This window comes from Candoia aspera, chromosome 8 (assembly GCF_035149785.1).
Source record: "Candoia aspera isolate rCanAsp1 chromosome 8, rCanAsp1.hap2, whole genome shotgun sequence".
Classification (NCBI taxonomy): Eukaryota; Metazoa; Chordata; class Lepidosauria; order Squamata; family Boidae; genus Candoia; species Candoia aspera.
In genome coordinates, this window is record NC_086160.1 from 49,659,376 (window position 1) to 49,677,103 (window position 17,728).

At 36.2% G+C, this 17,728-nt stretch overlaps 1 protein-coding gene across 1 annotated transcript in view; it reads left to right on the forward strand.

Annotated features, from left to right (window-relative positions):
* Positions 1–7,287, forward strand: part of NDNF (neuron derived neurotrophic factor) — a 36,754-nt gene extending 29,467 nt beyond the window's left edge. The window contains exons 3-4 of the mRNA XM_063310315.1: positions 3,372–3,496; positions 4,718–7,287. Of these exons, the coding sequence (XP_063166385.1) occupies positions 3,372–3,496; positions 4,718–6,111 (1,519 nt within the window). The 3' untranslated portion in view covers positions 6,112–7,287. The remainder of the gene's footprint in view (positions 1–3,371; positions 3,497–4,717) is intronic.
* The last annotated feature ends 10,441 nt before the right edge of the window (positions 7,288–17,728 follow it).

Consider the following 17,728-nt stretch of genomic DNA (forward strand, 5'->3'; position numbering starts at 1 on the left):
AAATTGTCCAGTACGGTTTTTTGAGGAGGGGGTCCAGGGATGGTTTTTTGCAGAGGGGGTGAACTGGCACATCCTTAAAGGCAGTTGGAAACACCCCCTCCCACAGGGATGTACAAGTGGTGGCATTCACAGTCCGGAGGATCCTGTCCACTTCCTCGGATCCAACAGGCTCAAACTGTTCTCAGATAACTGGGTAAAAGCACTCCCTTGGTATCTCCACAGACCATGCTTCACACTTGGAGTCTAACTTGGAACAAATTGGAGTGATTTTATCCTGCAGATGCTCAGATAACTGTTCTGCGTGGCCCTGTAGGTGGGTCAATGGGCCTACCTGTAATGGTTGCCTATTCTAAAACACCATCAGACTCATGAGTAGGAATTCAAAGACATCTGATTTATTAAAGAATAGTATGCAGGATCACAGAGAAAGCTGAGAATGATGAAAGCGTGCCAAATTCAAACTAAAAACCCTTGGTGCAAATGAAATCCCTCCCCCCATAGAATCTTCTCAAGTTCACAATCCCAGGTGCTCCTAACAGTTTCTGACAGTATGCAGGAAAAGTCCTTGAACAGAGAAAATAACCCAATCACATTCCATTGTACTGATTTCACATACAGAGCTTGGTACAAGGTCTCACAGCAGCTCCCTCCCAAACAGAAACACATGTCAGTTCCATGGCATATGAAACGTTATGATGTATAAACTACATTGAATCAGTGAACATGACATACTGCCTCCCCAAAGTGAGGAATACATTAAGCAGCAGGCTTCAAAGGATAAGCAAGGTGGAAACGGTTAACTAAATCAGAAGCGTTAACATGGTGGGCAGACACCCATTCAGGATGAGGAAAGTGTTTCCATCGGACCAGATACTGCAGGGTGCCTCGAAGCTTGCGAGAATCAATGATGTCCTTGACTTCAAAGTGTTGCTGGCCGTCAATCATAATTGGAGCAGGAGGAGGAGGTTGAGGGTGCCAACGCGGTGAGTGATGCACAGGCTTAAGCAAGCTGCAATGGAAAACAGGGTGCAAGCATTTCAAATTGTGAGGCAGTTCCAATTTAACAGTAACTGGATTGACAAGATGAACAACAGGAAAAGGACCAATGAATTTGGGAGCAAGTTTTTTAGACAGTTGAGGTGATTTGATAAATTTAGTAGATAGATACACCTGATCCCCAACTTTGAAGTCATGTTGTAAAGATCGATGCTTATCAGCTTGAGACTTGTAAGCAGCCTGGGCATCAGCCAAAGCTTGTTGAATTACTGGCCAGGAATCAGACAGTTTAACAGCCCAGTCAGACCCAGAACATGTTTGGGAAGGGGGTTGTGGCAGTTCAGGGATGGGAACAAAGTTGTGACCAGAAACCACACGAAAAGGGGTTTGTCCGATACTTTTATGCACAGCATTGTTGTAAGCAACTTCAGCAAAAGGTAACGACTCCATCCAATCATCCTGATGGTAGTTAATGTATGCTCTAAGAAACTATTCAAGAGTGGCATTTAAAATCTCAGTAGAACCGTCAGTCTGTGGATGGGATGATGTGGACAGTGCTTGTTTAGTGCCAATCAATTTTAAAAATGATTTCCAAAATTGGGAAGTAAACTGTGTGCTGCAGTCAGAAATTAAATGGGAGGGGCTACCGTGGAAGTGGTAGCTGTGGTGAAAAAATAGGTGCACTAATTGTGGGGCTGACGGGATGGATGCACATGGAATGAAATGAGCTTGTTTAGAGAAAAAATCCTTTACAACCCAAATGACAGTTTTCTTCTGACTGGGAGGTAGGTCCACAATGAAATCCATAGAAATCTCATCCCAGGGGCAGGATGAGCTGGCCACTGGCTGTAGAAGCCCCTGTGGTTTCCCCCCTTTTCGTTTTGACATGGCACAAACAGGACAGGAAGCAACATAGTCTTTTACATCACGTCTTAAGGTTGGCCACCAAAATTGACGGCAAACCAAATGCAAGGTTTTGACAAAACCAAAGTACCCAGCAAGTTTATCATCATGGGAACGCTGCAAAACATCAGCTCTTAAAGTTTCAGGCACATAAAGGCGGTGTTCCACCCACGCCAGACCGTTTTCAAAAGAAACATTGTCTCTATTAGCTAGCAACCAAGTGTCAGATTTCAGTGCCTGGAGAAAGTCCTTCTGTAACTGACAAGGAACTTGCACTTTCTGCTTCCCAGACTGGGCTGGGGGTGGGGTTAACCCCCAGCTCCCTCTGAAACCCTGCCGGGTCTATCAGTCTCTGGGATCATACCAATCGAATCATTGTTGTCAGACTAATGTGAAGAAAAGAAAGGATGCTGTATCTACAGATTTCCTCATAGAGCTACATCTGGGCAAATATCTTACATTCCCAACTTTGAGAGTGTATGTGTGAAGTTATATATTTCTTTTATTCTCTCATTCCCCCCACCCCACCTCATGCTAAATCCCCCCACTTCCGCCAAGGCTTGCTTTTTCTTGATGCCTTCAGCAGTAGTGTTCTGGAAACATTCTTAAGATTGACGCTATGATGTAACATAGTTTCATTCTCATGAGTATACTTTGGGGTGGGACAGTGTTGAAAATCCTGTTGTAAATAAAATAAAATAAATAAATAAAATCCAATGTAAATAAAAGCTTTTAGTCATCTTGTCTTTAAATGAAAAATCTTTATTCCCTAAAAAGTTTTAATTGTCATGGTTGTTTTCTATTACCTCCAAACTTTATTAACATTTTTGGGCTGGATCTTCACTCCAGCATTAATATTTGCCTTTCTCTTCACCCAACAATAACATTCACACATACCATTACTGTAAAGAAGGTGTAAATGTTCATCATGACCTGCATTTAAATACATTTGCAACAGTATGATTTATTGCTTAACCAAGTATGTTAATTTAACCGCTATAAAATACATGGGTAATGAAAAGATCACAGAGTTTGGATAATATAAAATATGAAATCACTGCTTTTGCAAATTTTAAGACATTAAAAAATCAAGGTTTTTTGTATACTGCAAAAAACATATATATTCATATGACAAATCATTCTGTAGCATAAGAAAATAGTTCTATATTATTATGAAAAGATCCATGAATATAATTATTCATGTGAAAATATTATAACAAAGGAAAAGGATTCCTATAAAGAAAACAGATGAATTGTGGTATATACTACATTTAATGTTAAATATAGCATATTATTAAATTTGCTATTTTATTGCTGTCATGCTAGTATATGTGTATGTGTGTATGTATATATGTATGTGTGTTTATGTATGTATTTGTGTGTGTGTGTGTGTGCGTCCATTTGAAAAGTTCATTTAATTGGCCTCACATTACATTGTGAAGAAAATCATGCTTTTATTAATCTTTCCATAGGTTTTTTTTTGTGGTAGAGGAAGATAATACACCATTAGCAGTTACAGTAACTCCTTGTGATGCACCTTTAGAATGGAAACTGAGTTTGCAAGACCTCCCTGAAGAATCGAGTGGGGAAGGCTCAGGTAAATTACAGCAAAGACCAAACAAAGATATTAATTTTTATATTCGTCAATTAGTGTTAACTAATGGCCTCATTTACCTATGTTATGTCTGAAATAAATTAAATGTATTATTGTGCATCTTATTATTGTTATTATTATTATTATTAGTATATTATTAATTTAGATAATGGAAAGCATTTGTGTGACTTTCTTCCTCAAGTCTAAAAATAACTGCATAAAGTTCTTCTTGACTTTGGACTGTTGGCGCAATCTGTTTTTCCTCCTAATGTCTTTGGCTGTTCTGAATGCTATAATAGGATTCCAATATTATTTATACAATAACTGAATGCTTTGAAAACATGTCCTTATGTCATTTTATAATTATGTGTCCACAAAAGTTGATTTTAGCAATTTAGTTTATACATACATATAAACGCATCCCTTTCCAAAATCTCACTTTCTCTTTTTGTAGTTAATTGTTTTACTGTATTATAAGATGCAAATAATACATTATAGAATACAGATATTAGTGGGTACAGCAGTATTTGTACAATATAAACTAGAAATTGCTACCTCTATAATAATTTAGATTATGTAAACCTTTTTTAAAGAAAAAAAAAACATTTATATCAATGTTTGGTCTAGTGGTTAAGGCTCCAGGCTGGAATCCAGGAGACTGTGAGTTCTAGTCCCACCTTAGGCATGAAAGCCAGCTGGATGACTTTGGGCAAGTCTCTCAGCCCAACTCACCTCACAGGGTTGTTTGTTGTGGGGAAAAGCGGAAGAGGAAGGAGTATTAGGTATGTTCCTTGCCTTGGGTTATTTATAAAAATAATAAAGGCAGGATAAAAAAAATATTTAAAAATCTAAACTATAATTCTGAGATGTTAATTAACATAAGGTTGCTTGAATTGTACAATTAAAGCTAAGTGTGACATTGATAGACTATTGTGAAATGCGTTGAATTACTTTGTAATATGATAAGGATTGATAGTTAATACTGTCAATCTTGGGCTTGATAGTTAATACTGAGGTCTCCATTGTATTATTATTTATTGCTGTTTATACATATTAAAAGGAGAAAAAAAAAGGAAATGGGAACAAAGAGAGAAAAAATAAAAAAGCTGCTTGGAAAAACAAATAACTTCCCAACTGATTTGCAGCATTTATAAACCTTAGAAACCATCCTGTGTTTGTGTTTGCTTTGCTTCAAGATCTCTCCTTTTTGTTTATCTCTTCTAGGTGAACCAGAGCCACTTGAACAGCAGAAACAGCAGATTATTAGTGAAGAAGGCACAGAGCTGTTTTCATATAGAGGAAATGATGTTGAGTATTTTGTATCCTCTACTTCACCTTCTGGGTTATACCAGCTAGAACTCTGGTCAACAGAAAAGGATACAAATTTTAAAGTCTATGCTAGTACAACTCCAGAGTCAGATCAGCCATATCCTGAACTACCTTATGATCCAAGAGTTGACATCACTTCTCTTGGCCGTACAACTGTCAGTTTGGCGTGGAAACCTAGCCCTACAGCTTCAGTATTGAAACAGCCAATACAATATTGTGTGGTCATTAATAAAGAACATAATTTCAAAAGCCTCTGTGCTGTTGAGACTAAACAGAGTGCTGATGATACATTTATGAGGGCTCCTAAACCTGGTCTGGATTTTAGCCCCTTTGATTTTGCCCATTTTGGATTTTCTTCCAACAGTAATTCTGGGAAAGAACGCAGCTTCTTAAAACCAACATCAAAGCTTTATTCAAAGCTTTATTCAAAGCCTAAGGTTGACCTGGAAAAGATATGTATTGGAAACAAGAACATATTTACTGTATCTGAACTGAAACCTGGTACACAGTACTATTTTGATATATTTGCTGTGAATGTCTACACAAATATGAGTACTGCCTATGTTGGTACATTTGCAAGAACTAAAGAAGAGGCCAAACAGAAGACAGTTGATTTAAAAGACGGGAAGGTTACAGATGTGTTTGTCAAGAGAAAAGGCTCCAAATTTTTGCGGTTTGCTCCTGTTTCATCACATCAAAAAGTTACATTTTTTGTTCACTCGTGTCTCAATGCCATACAAATCCAAGTCAAAAGAGATGGAAAACTTCTATTGTCTCAAAATGTTGAAGGTGTCCATCAGTTTCAACTTAGGGGAAAGCCAAAAGCTAAATACCTCATTCGACTGAAAGGAAATAAGAAAGGAGCTTCCATATTGAAGTTTTTGGCTACAACAAGGCCTAATAAGCAGTCATTCCCATCTCTTCCTGAAGACACAAGAATTAAAGCCTTTGACAAACTTCGTACATGTTCCTCGGTCACAGTGGCATGGCTAGGTACTCAAGAAAGAAACAAGTTTTGCATCTACAAGAAAGAAGTAGATGATGATTATAATGAGGAGAAAAAGAAGAGAGAACAAAATCAGTGTCTGGGTCCATACTTGAGGAAAAAATCAGAAAAAGTCCTCTGTAAGTATTTTCACAGTCAAAACCTACAAAAAGCAGTTACCACAGAGACAATTATAGGTCTAAAGCCTGGCAAATCCTACCTTCTGGATGTTTATGTCATAGGACATGGAGGGTACTCTGTCAAATATCAAAGCAAATTGGTGAAAACAAGAAAATTCTGTTAGGGATCTTTTACATAAAAATCAGCAGAACATTACTAGGTGGACGAACTACTTACAAAGAATAGAAGTTGTGAACTGTACTGGTACTATGTAAAGAAGCTATTAACATCTATATTTATGTTTACAGAAGTAATTAAAAAGACTGAGACTAGTGCTCTTCGTTGGTATCTGACGGTTGCATTATCATGCATCTGGTGGTCTGTGTTTGATGATCAGTAGATAACCAAGATAGCAGGGAATATTGAAGAACCTGCCATTTTTTGCTTCCATATTGCATGAATGCTTCTAAATTATTTTATCATATCAAAGGCTAAAACAAATCATTCAGTGCCATATTAGTCATATGCAAAGGCAAGAAACAAAACTTCTACCCAATCTCGTTTCATAGACTAAGATTTATGTAAATTATTTTTATAGTCTTCTTTAATATGTCTATGTTTCCATGTTGTAAACTATGAAAAATCTTTTCCTGTTAAAAACATAGATCTAAATTAAGTATTAACTGGATTTTCCAGTTTTATTGTTAATATAAATTCCTATCTGGTTAATTTTAAATGCTTTAAAAGTTTATGTATTTCATGTACAAAATTGTCAGTCATTATATTCCTGTATATAAAATTAAAATATTAGATTATACATTCCTATTCATTTTGATGTTTCATATATCTACATAGATATATAAATATACATAAACTTGTATAATTGTGAATGCATTTTGAGCATCTTTAATTAGAAAGCATTTTATATCTGATGATCATTAACTGTTAGTATATTGCAAATCTTTTAGCATTGTTGATAATACACAATTTGTCAGATCAATCATTTCATATGTATTAAAACAATAACATAATCTACTAGTGCTTAAAATTGGTAGAAGCTGATAAGGATGCCTGTTTCTTTAATTCATGATAATAGCTTGACCTGTCATACATTAAGCAAAATCCAATGAATAATCAAGCTTTCTTACTTTATGCTGATTCCCAATATACTTATGTCCTTGTAATTATATTTGGGATTGTACTGTGTGACTTACATATTGAAGAACACTTCACAGATACAAATGAAAGGAAGGTAAATATGGATTATTAAAACTGTTTATTTTCTGCATTTTCATAGAAATCAGATTAAAAATTAGATCTTTGTCAAGCAGTTCATTTTTGTTTTCATTTGTTTTCCTGAAAAAGCAATTCTAGCAATTGTTTTCATGTTTTGAAAACAGATTTTTTTAAATTTACACACACATACATACATACAGTACATATATACACATACATTTTAGCAACACATACTCTAGCTTTAAAATTTGAAGGGAGAATTGAATGATATATAGGAAGGGTAATCTCTTCTCTGGTAGCAGATAAAGCCTGCAAAAAATGCAAAGCTGATTAAAATAAAGAACAATATGGGCATGCGGCGTGAAAACACTTTTCTGATGGAATGCTGGCTAATGGGCAAAACTGCCTTTATAATATACAGACACAAATATGAATATATGTGTGCATATGTGTAGATCAAGAATTAGCTGTAAGTCTCTAAGGATCTAGTTCCCTATTTTTTCAGAGGGTTTCCAATAACTTCATGGCTGATTGTGAGACTATAGTCTGTAATTTTGCAGCTGGATCCTTTTCCCAAATTCTCATCTGAGTACAGTTAAACTTGCTTATGAGATATTTCTGTAGATAGCTATACAGTTAACACTGTGCTTAATTCATTTTATCCTCACAGAAGACTGAGAATAATGCATATTACAGTCTTATTCAAACTAGCCTTTACACTGTATCATATATACAAACCACACCATATCATATATACAAACTAGCCTTTACACTGTATCATATATACAGAAACCACATGTTAAGGATCTTTGTGACATAGGCTTGGTATGTGTCTATGCAAGTGAGCAGAATGGGAAATGTTGAAGCATTATTTTAACTCAGAATTCATTCATTCATTCATTCATTCATTCATTCATTCATTCATTCATCAAATTTGTCACTGCCCATCTTCTCCCACCAGAAGGACTCTGGGCAGTTTACAAAATTTACAATTTATTAACTTTTATCCAAATATTTTCAAGTCCATATTAAAGTTTACATTTTCTTTTGAACTAAGCTTCCAAATACACTTGTTTATGTGTCTATAGGAGAGATTGCTTTGCAACAATATCTCAGAAATTTTAATTTGTTACCACATGTTCCAACATTTGTATTTCTGTTGTTGGGACTTTTTTTTTTCCAGTACTCAAGTTGTGATATTCAATTGCTAGGAAAGTCTGTCAATTATTATTTTGTCTGCTGAAACCAAAAGTAATTGGTCCAAGGAAAAATTATTAGCTATTATAAGGACCTAAAATTAATCCTGGGAAGTTCTACTAGCATACCTCTTAATGTATTTTAATATAATAAAGGTCTATCAGCTCTAAATTCAGATTAAAAGGTCAGTGGAAGGAAATGAGAATAACAGTGCTTTCAGTTTCTTTCATTGTCTTTGTGGGTACCTAAGTTTGGATGGGACCTAAGACTGGACATAATAATAATAATAATAATAATAATAATAATAATAATAATAATAATAATAATTTATATGTCACCCAACTCCCAGCGACTGAATATGTATGGGTGGAGTGACATTTCTCATGGCTCTAAATATTTCATTGATACCTGATACTCATACAGGCCAAAGTTAATTTGAGTCCAATGTCTTAGCTGTTTTGAATAAAATAAAACAAAAAGATGACTTCACATTACACATTCATTGTAATATGTAGTTTGACCTCTTAGGTGGACAAGCAGCATTTGTAAACCAGTGGGTTCACTCAGGGCCACAACTGGGGGGGGGGGCAACCGGGGCATGTGCCCTGGGTGTCGCGCTGGTGGGGTGCCAAAATGAGCACTGGTGGGTGCCAAAATGGGCGCGGAATCCATGTTTGCCCTGGGTGACACAGACCCTAGTTGTGGCCCTGGGTTCAGTTGGAATTTTAAGAGTACCATGGACAGTCTTATTAAATGACAGAATGGAATGGAGATTATACCTGTTCACTCAATGGTAGCTCTAGCCAGTATGCTGATTCCAGACTATTTATTAGAATGTATGCTGCTGTCTCTTTAGCCTTACAGAAAGTTTTGTTTAAAAAATGTACAAAATGGGGAATGTATTTTGTTTCAAGTTTGGAACAACACAGACTCATTTGAAATTTTTCATCAGAAGGATTAAGCTGGCTGTGTTCTGATGGAACAAACCTCAAAATAGCTTCAGTGCTTTGTTTTGACCTTGAAGTAAAATTTTCCAAATGTACACATTTTGTTTTGAGGCTGTAATACTCAAAATGGTAATTGTGATAAAAAATATGCATTTGAAACTTGTACTACTTATCTACTTATCTGAACACTGTTCTCTCTCTTTCCCCACTGCTCCACATATACAGGGGCAGCATTCTTAACAGCTTTCCATTAATTTCATGGGGTTTTCAAAGAAAATATTTGATAAACCTTAGCATGCTACTGTATACAGAAGGTTCATCTACCAATATGGTAGTTTAGGAAGGACAGAAATATTCCTCAGGAATTAAGTTCTTTCATGCCTTAGTTAATTTCATATATTCATGCTGTTCTGATTTGGGATAAGCAAGTACAGGGAAAGAGTGAAAAAATAGTAAGGTAAAGAAATTGAAAGGAAGAAAAGGAAATATAGCTACATCTAGTTTACACCAATACTATTTATTATACTCCTCCAGATCTTTCTGTCCTAGCAAACCATCGTGACTTTGATACACCAATTTATTCTTTACCTTTTTTTCTTTAAACATTTGCCTTTTTTTTTTAAAGGATCACTAACTCCGTCCAACTATGACTTCCTTAGTCTGCCAATTATTATTCATTTGAACCTTCATTTGAATCTGCACACTCTTCCTAATTTTTTCATTTTTTTGTGAATTGATCTTCATGCCGTCTCTCTGCATGACTACTACCTCGAAGTACTTCTTTTGTACTTCTTTTGCACTGGTAACTCACTTCGCTATTGAATCCTCTTTCATTCAGTATGCATTAATTCTTGATTGTATTTTTGTTCTACTGAACACAGTTCTTAAGTACTAACTGATTAAACTTTAAAATTTATCCTCACATACTGAACTCCCATTTTCTTATAAACAAAGAAACAACGAAGTGGGCAGAAGCGCTCTGTCGTACACAGCCACTTTAATTCTTCCATAATGCATTCATATCCCACAACAGAACTACATAACACCCATAACTATATAATAATATGACAGCATTTGCATATATTTAAACCTCTGCATCCAATTCCCCATCTTTCATAAACATTCTATCAAATTCATCTACTTGCTCTATATTTTTACCTTGCAATCATTCATTCCATTTTCTCTGTCAAACACAATTAATTTGGTTATTGACACATCAATTTTCAGATTCAGAAACTATAATTCAGAATGTTAGTTAAATCATACAATCTATCTAACATTTATTGCAAATCATATACAGTAGATTCTCAGCCAACGTAACAGCATCTGCATACAAAGTACACATGGTGTTTGTTCACATCCCAAACAATAAATCTTTATTAACACCACAAGCATTCCTCATACTTTTATACATAAATACATTAAATCTTAAATATTTGTTTTATTCTCTGTTCAGTGTGGAGCCATTCATCATTGAATTTATTGTCATGTATTTATTCTATTTATTATTTATTATTCAAATTTAATTACCACACATCTCCCCCGAAAGAGGGACTCTGGGCGGTTTACTTTATCATATACCATTGTTATCGCATTCAGCAACTGACCTTCAGCAAAACCTTTGATAACTCAAACTTATTTACTTTATGGAACACATTCTCTAAATCAACAAATGCACAATAAACTTTCTTTCTCATAATCATTCATATCCATTCACTTTTTAATTTCATAATGTTTAACAGCTGTTCTTTTATGGTTAATGTGAAATGTCCTTGTGGTTAGCATGCCATTCTAGTGATTTGATTATAATTTATAATAAATTACAACTGATTATTATTCTGAAACTTTTATTTAATATAGATGTGGTTAAATGATGAAATTCCAAATCTCCAAGGAATGATGGCATACTCAGATGAAGGGTCTGACATACTCAGACTTTTGAAAATGAGACACATCATAGAAGACCTTCTCCTGTTTCCAGGCTATGAAATGTACTTCCTCAGAAGTTGTATTTGCTCCCTACCTCAGATACATTCCTTCTGCTTTTAAGATCTGTGTTAAGATCTCAACCAGATCTTTCAATTTGCTCCATAAATTGTTGTACTGAATCTTCATATTGAGGAAATTGATACTTAATGCCACTGGTGTATACCACATGCTCTCTTGGTCTGTCTTTTGTAACCCTATTAGGATATGCTAGATACTTGGATTACTTCCCAAACTATGATCCACATTTTTTAGAGCTACATAAATTATATTCTATTGGCCCTATTGGATGGGCATCCCCTTAGGATGTGGTTTTGCCCATGTGGGGAAAAATGTTGAATAATTAAGCCATGTCCTTTTTATTGTCTATGCTTATTATAGGGATAAGAAATACAGAGTAATTACTCTTTTATTAAACAACGCTTAATGAATATTTTTTTTTGGTATAAGACAGTCCTGGCTAATTGGGCAAATTGATTTATTATTATTATTATTATTATTATTATTATTATTATTATTATTTAAATTTGTATGCCACCCAATTCCCAACGACTCTGGTTGGCTCACAAGTTAAAACATTTTTAAAAAATTACAATAAGAAACAAAAATAAAAGAATAAAAAATGGTAAGACTGTTGGAAATAAATTATGCAAAGGTGTTCAGGATTGTTTGTCCATTGTCTGTTTGTCAGACAATGGAACAGCATTGGAGCAAATTTGGCATGGTGGGCAAGGCCAGCAAAAGACAAAATGAGTTTAAAAATGGACTGGATCTGCCTTACAGCTGCAGAGAAAACCATTTCAGAAAAAAATTCTCCACCCCCGTGGGAAAAATAGCTGGGCAATGCCAATTACTCCAAGTCATATGACCCAGAATGATTCGTATGCAGCCTACCATGTGCTTCCTGTTGCACCCATGAATGCATGCACTCATGTACACAAATGTACTAGCCACTTCTGGTCAAGAGGTTGGAGAAAACTCCAGAAGCCATGGCTGGTGATCCAGGAATCAATCAATCAGTCTGTCTGTCTGTCTGTCTGTGACATAACTTTCAAACATTTCACAAAACAAGGTCAGATTTAGTGAAGCATAGGAAGAAAAGAAAGATAAAATTTGAAAATAGGCTAGAACAGTCCAGGAGCTGTGAAAAAGAAAAGAAAAACAGGAAAAAAAGTCTCCAATGCATCCTTGTAGGAAAAACAATGGGGCAGCTACTCAGCATGTTGCCAGGGGCTGGAAAGAGTTCCAGAAGCCAGGCTGCCTACACTTTGTGTGTGTATCCTGCTTTTTTCACTTGGGTTCTGATTTTGTGACAGATGTATTTTTTTTGGTGACAGCTGGATCATCTTCCCATTTGTCTCTTACCATTTAGTTCTGGGTTGCTGATATTTATAGGTTTCCTTGACGTTAAGTCCAGTTGTGTCCGACTCTAGGGGGCGGTGCTCATCTCCGTTTCAAAGCCGAAGAGCAGGCGTTTGTCCGTAGACACTTCCGTGGTCATGTGGCCGGCATGACTACACGGAACACCGTTACCTGCCCGCCGAAGCGGTACCTATTAATCTACTCACATTTGCATGTTTTCGAACTGCTAGGTTGGCAGGAGCTGGGACTAGCAACGGGAGCTCACCCCGTCACGCGGATTCGAACCGCCGACCTTCTGATCGGCAAGCTCAGCAGCTCAGCGGTTTAACCCGCAGCGCCACCTGAATGCTATTTCTGATTTTTTAGCTCTGATCTGGTTGGACATTCACTTTTGGAACCTTGTTCTGTTATTGTCATTACTATTATTGCTAACTTGGATCTTCAACTTCAGTTAAGCTTTGTTGTTTACTTTACTTTTGTAATTGGTAATTTTTTTTATGGTAGTCAGAGAGGCAAGCAGGGCATTGGCGCGATATGAGATAGGAAAGGGAGAGAGAGACATAGGTTTCTATGGATTTGTTATTAATGTAGGAATCTTCAAGATTGTTATTTACTGTTACCCTTGGTTACCATTAAAAAGTATTTCCCAAATCTTTTGCTGGCTTTGGCTGCCATGCCAAAGTACTGTTAGCATATGACCGTCATAGATTGGTTGAATGTGGATTGGTAGAAGCTTTTGGAAACTCTTCAGCATGTGCTATGAAAGGAAACATGACTCTTCAAAAGGGTCAGACTTACAATTGCTGGTGCAGGTTTATTCTCTTGGATATAGTTTGCTTGCTTGTAGTTTCAACTGATATCCCATTTTTCTACATATAAGGCTTAAGTATTCCAGGAACACAGGCCCATATATTCTTGCAAACTACCTTGGGTGGGTGGGGGGAGTAACCTCTTTGTATTTTCCAGAGGTTGAAAGTATTGTTGGGCATTTAAAAAAAAGAATACATAGCTTTCACACGTATAGTCAACCTGGTTACTGAATTAACCCATTTTCTGAGAATGAAACTGGGTAAGCCTGGGAAGTGGGATTTGAACGTTGGTTGCTTGGATCAAAGCGTATGTACAGTCTATGCTTGGATATTTAATTTATAATCTATGTGTAGTAATTATGTGCAAATATATATAATGTATAAGTTATACACTACTGACTATTAAATGTTATTTGGTAATGTATGAATGGGAACTGTGGTTTTGGCTTTACTCTAATCTCTTCAGTTATACTGACCACCAGGAAGCACCACATGACCAGTTTTGTGTTTACTGAGACTCCTCAGATATGAGTAACCAGATTATATTCTATGGGTTCAAAGAAGAGTTGAGTTTGTGGACCTTCACACTTTGATGACTATATACAGTGCCTTAGCCTTAGCTCTGGCAGTCATCAGTTTGCAGGAAAGGACATCTAGAAACTATCAGAATGGTATATACAGCCCACTTTCCCTTAAGTTCTCAGGCAGAGAGATACAGATATCATGGGAGCATGACATAATGTTACATCTGTATCTCTCTGTTCTGAGAGCTTAAGGGAAGGCGGACTGGGTATACTACTCTTATCTCTTTGGTGAACTTTCATGGCTGAGTGTAGGATTTCCCTGTTCTATTTCAATATGTTTTTATACCACATGGGTTTCTGAGAGTAGGAGTGTGCTTTATTATATTTGTATGCTGATGCATGACAGCATCATCATCAGCAAAATACAGCTGCAAGCAATTGTTACCTCAGAATAAACAAGCTATTTTGCTGAGAGCTGAATGCTGAGCAGAGTTCACAGCAGTTGCACATAGGAAAATATGATGCATTAATTTAGATATAAAGTGACTTGATAAAACAAAAATTATTTCTAGAGCATCTTCTTTTTATATATTCCCTCAAGCAGTTGTTTTGATCTATGTTCTGCAGGGGGAATGCCACCAGCAGACATTTTTGGCAATAGATTTTAGTTCTTTATTTTGGTTCTAGGCTTTACTAATTTTTTTCCCAGTAGTTTTGTGTTTATAGTTGCTATTGAAGGAAAGCTTTCATTTTTTTTCTTTGGCTACAATACAGATTTTACAGGATACTTAAAATCTTAGGACAAAAGCAAATGTCTGCTTTGGTTAGCAAGTGGCACAAGTTGAAAATAGTCCAGCCCACTCCTCAAAGCAGTCTTTAAAGTGTTTATAAACACTTAATGTCTGTCCAGCTCACAATGCAATTTCATGCTTTGCATGAATAACAAATTATTTGGACACAAATTGTCTCTTCTCATTTCAGTTGTCAGCTGTCATGCTCATGGTGTATCTGGCTCTAAGTCTGGAAAAGCAACTTGTGTTGACCTCCTTTGATGTCCTACATTTGAGCAAAGAAGAAACTTTTATGTAACAACGTCTAGTGAATAAGGCCAAACAATGCTGCAAAAATATTATTATTGTTCTGGTGCAAATAATTATAGTTATCAGGTGAAGTTAATAAGTGACATGAAGCTGAACTTTTAAAAATATTATGAAAAATACTGTGAAGTGTAGAGATTGCTAGACATTTAGCCAACTTGTCAGATAATACCAAGTCACTTGTGTGGTCAAAGAAAGGAAGTATAATTCTATAGAGCAATAAAGTGAATAATGTATGACTATCTTTAAGGATGGTACCAAAAATTACTTCTCTCTAGCACCTTATTAATGCAATGTGCTACCATTAAGTTATGAAAAGTTCATTTCCTCTTACCACTACTTGTTTTAACTTACTTTCAACTGTTGTGTAAGAAAACGGAGGTAAGATTTCCAAATGGCTGTTCTCATATAGCAGCCCGTACAACCTCTTCCAAGCCAAATATAAAAACAGAGAGATAGCCTACGTACTCTTGCCCTCTGTGTGAACTTTGAAGAATTTGCCAATGCTTCCTGTTTCCCTGAGAACTGTGATTTTTCAGGGATAGGACTCTCTGAGTGCTTCCTTTCAGAGGAGTGATCACTGCCCAAAAGCATTATGGAAAAGGCTGCTTGTTTAAAAGGCACAGAACCTTGATGGGGATAAGTATCTCACAATGCAATCTATCAAGTTCCATCAAGGATTCCAGCCTTCAGTTTATAACATTCTCTTTGTCTGAATCTTTCCCTTTAGGATTTTCAAGTGGGCTGTCTTTCAACTTTTCCACCTCCAGTAAACACACTAACATACACACATTTCCTAACTAACTTTGTAAGTAGTTGTGAGAAAGGGGAACAACCTCTTGAACAATCTCAATATGCCATCTTAATGTAACTACTTCCTGGTGTCCCATCACTCTTAAGAAATACTCTCATTCTTTTATCAGTTAGTACTATGGTTACTATACTTTCTTTAAATGTTCTCTAACTTCTAGAAAATAAACCTCTAGGTCAATACCTTCGTATTCCCTGCAGATTTTTTTTCAGATTGTCAACCATATTCAATCCTATAAATTTTATAGGATTAAATAAAATAAATTTTATTTGCATATTGTGTATCTAAGTGTTCTTAACTGGTATCAACTGGACAGTCTCAGCAGATGGCAACATTATTTGAACTTGTCTGAGTTCAGAAGAGTTGGGCCTAGTTAGTATTTGGATGAGTAACCACCCAGGCTGTGGTAAAAATGTGGCATTGGCAAGGTAAAATGGTAAATTTTCATTAAAATGTGGGCAGCGATTTCCATAAAGATTTCAGCAAATGTGATGTAGTGCTGTGTAAGTTGCCAAAGCAGACATTTGTTTTGGAATACATTTTGCACACCATGCCTTAAGTATTTTACTAAAGCTATAAGCCATATGTCTGCATGAGCTATTCATAATAAAGGTGAGGCCAAGAGCTTCTAAAGTTAATGTTTAATTCATGGCATGCATCTGGATGTAACATTCATGCTAATAGGCAAAATGAAATATTAATAATTCTAGCAGTCAGTTGTGTTTGGCACAACAACACTTGTAAATAAACGCTTTATATGACTTTCCAGTATAAATATCCACATTCTGCACCCGGAGCAAGATTTACTTAAGAAGTTACCACGGATATCTTATATTTCCATCAAATGCTATTTGTATAATTATAAATTATATATACAGCCATATGTTTTGTTCTATGTATTAATCCTCATTGCAGGGACTGCAGTGCACAGTTTCCCCAATGATCAGACACCTCTGCCTTCCATGAAGTAAGTAACTACTCCATCTTGCCCAATACGGTAGGGAATTTCACACTTTCTCCATGATGCTTGAAATGTGAATTGTCAGGGACTGAAATTCAGATGCCCTTCATGCAAAGGTCCTCCCTCCCTCCCTTGTTGTTTTTAAAATAGCCAAGAGCAATATACTGGCATGTAAGACATTTATTTCTAAGACTAATACTTTAACATGTATGCATGCCAGCAAAAGAGGCAGTTTGGTGTAATGGTTAAAGGTGCAACACTAGCAACAGGGGAAAGCTGACTTCTCATCCTTTCTTAGGCAGAAAACTAGCTGGGTAAGTTTGGGCCAATTACTCTCTCCCAGCCCTAGAAAGAATATATATATATTTAAAATCCGTTCAATCATGTCTGATTATTGGCGACTGCATGGACAAGTCCCTGCAGTTTGCTTGGTAAGGTTTTTTAGCAGTGGTTTGCCATTGCCTCCTTCCTAGGACTGAGAGAGAGTGTAGCTTGCCCAAAGACACCCAGTCCAGCTAAGGCAGGACTAGAACTCACAGTCTCCTGGTTTCTAGCCTGATGCCTTAACCACTAGACCACACTGGCTCTAGTACACCGTACCAGAAATGACTTCTGAAATTATTGCCAGGAAAACTGCAGGGACCTATCCATGTAATCACCAGAAGTCAAGAGCGAATTAAAGTACCATGACATAACATGTTTTTAATTCTTGAACTAAACTCATAGTCCTCTAAATCAAAGTTCAATTCCAGCTTTCTTTCAAAACTTAATTATTTTCATTTATCTTAAATTAACAGGAACTGAGCAGCTCCTGCCAATCTACTGTACTGCAAATCACACAGATTCCAATCTGCATGATTCAGATCTAACT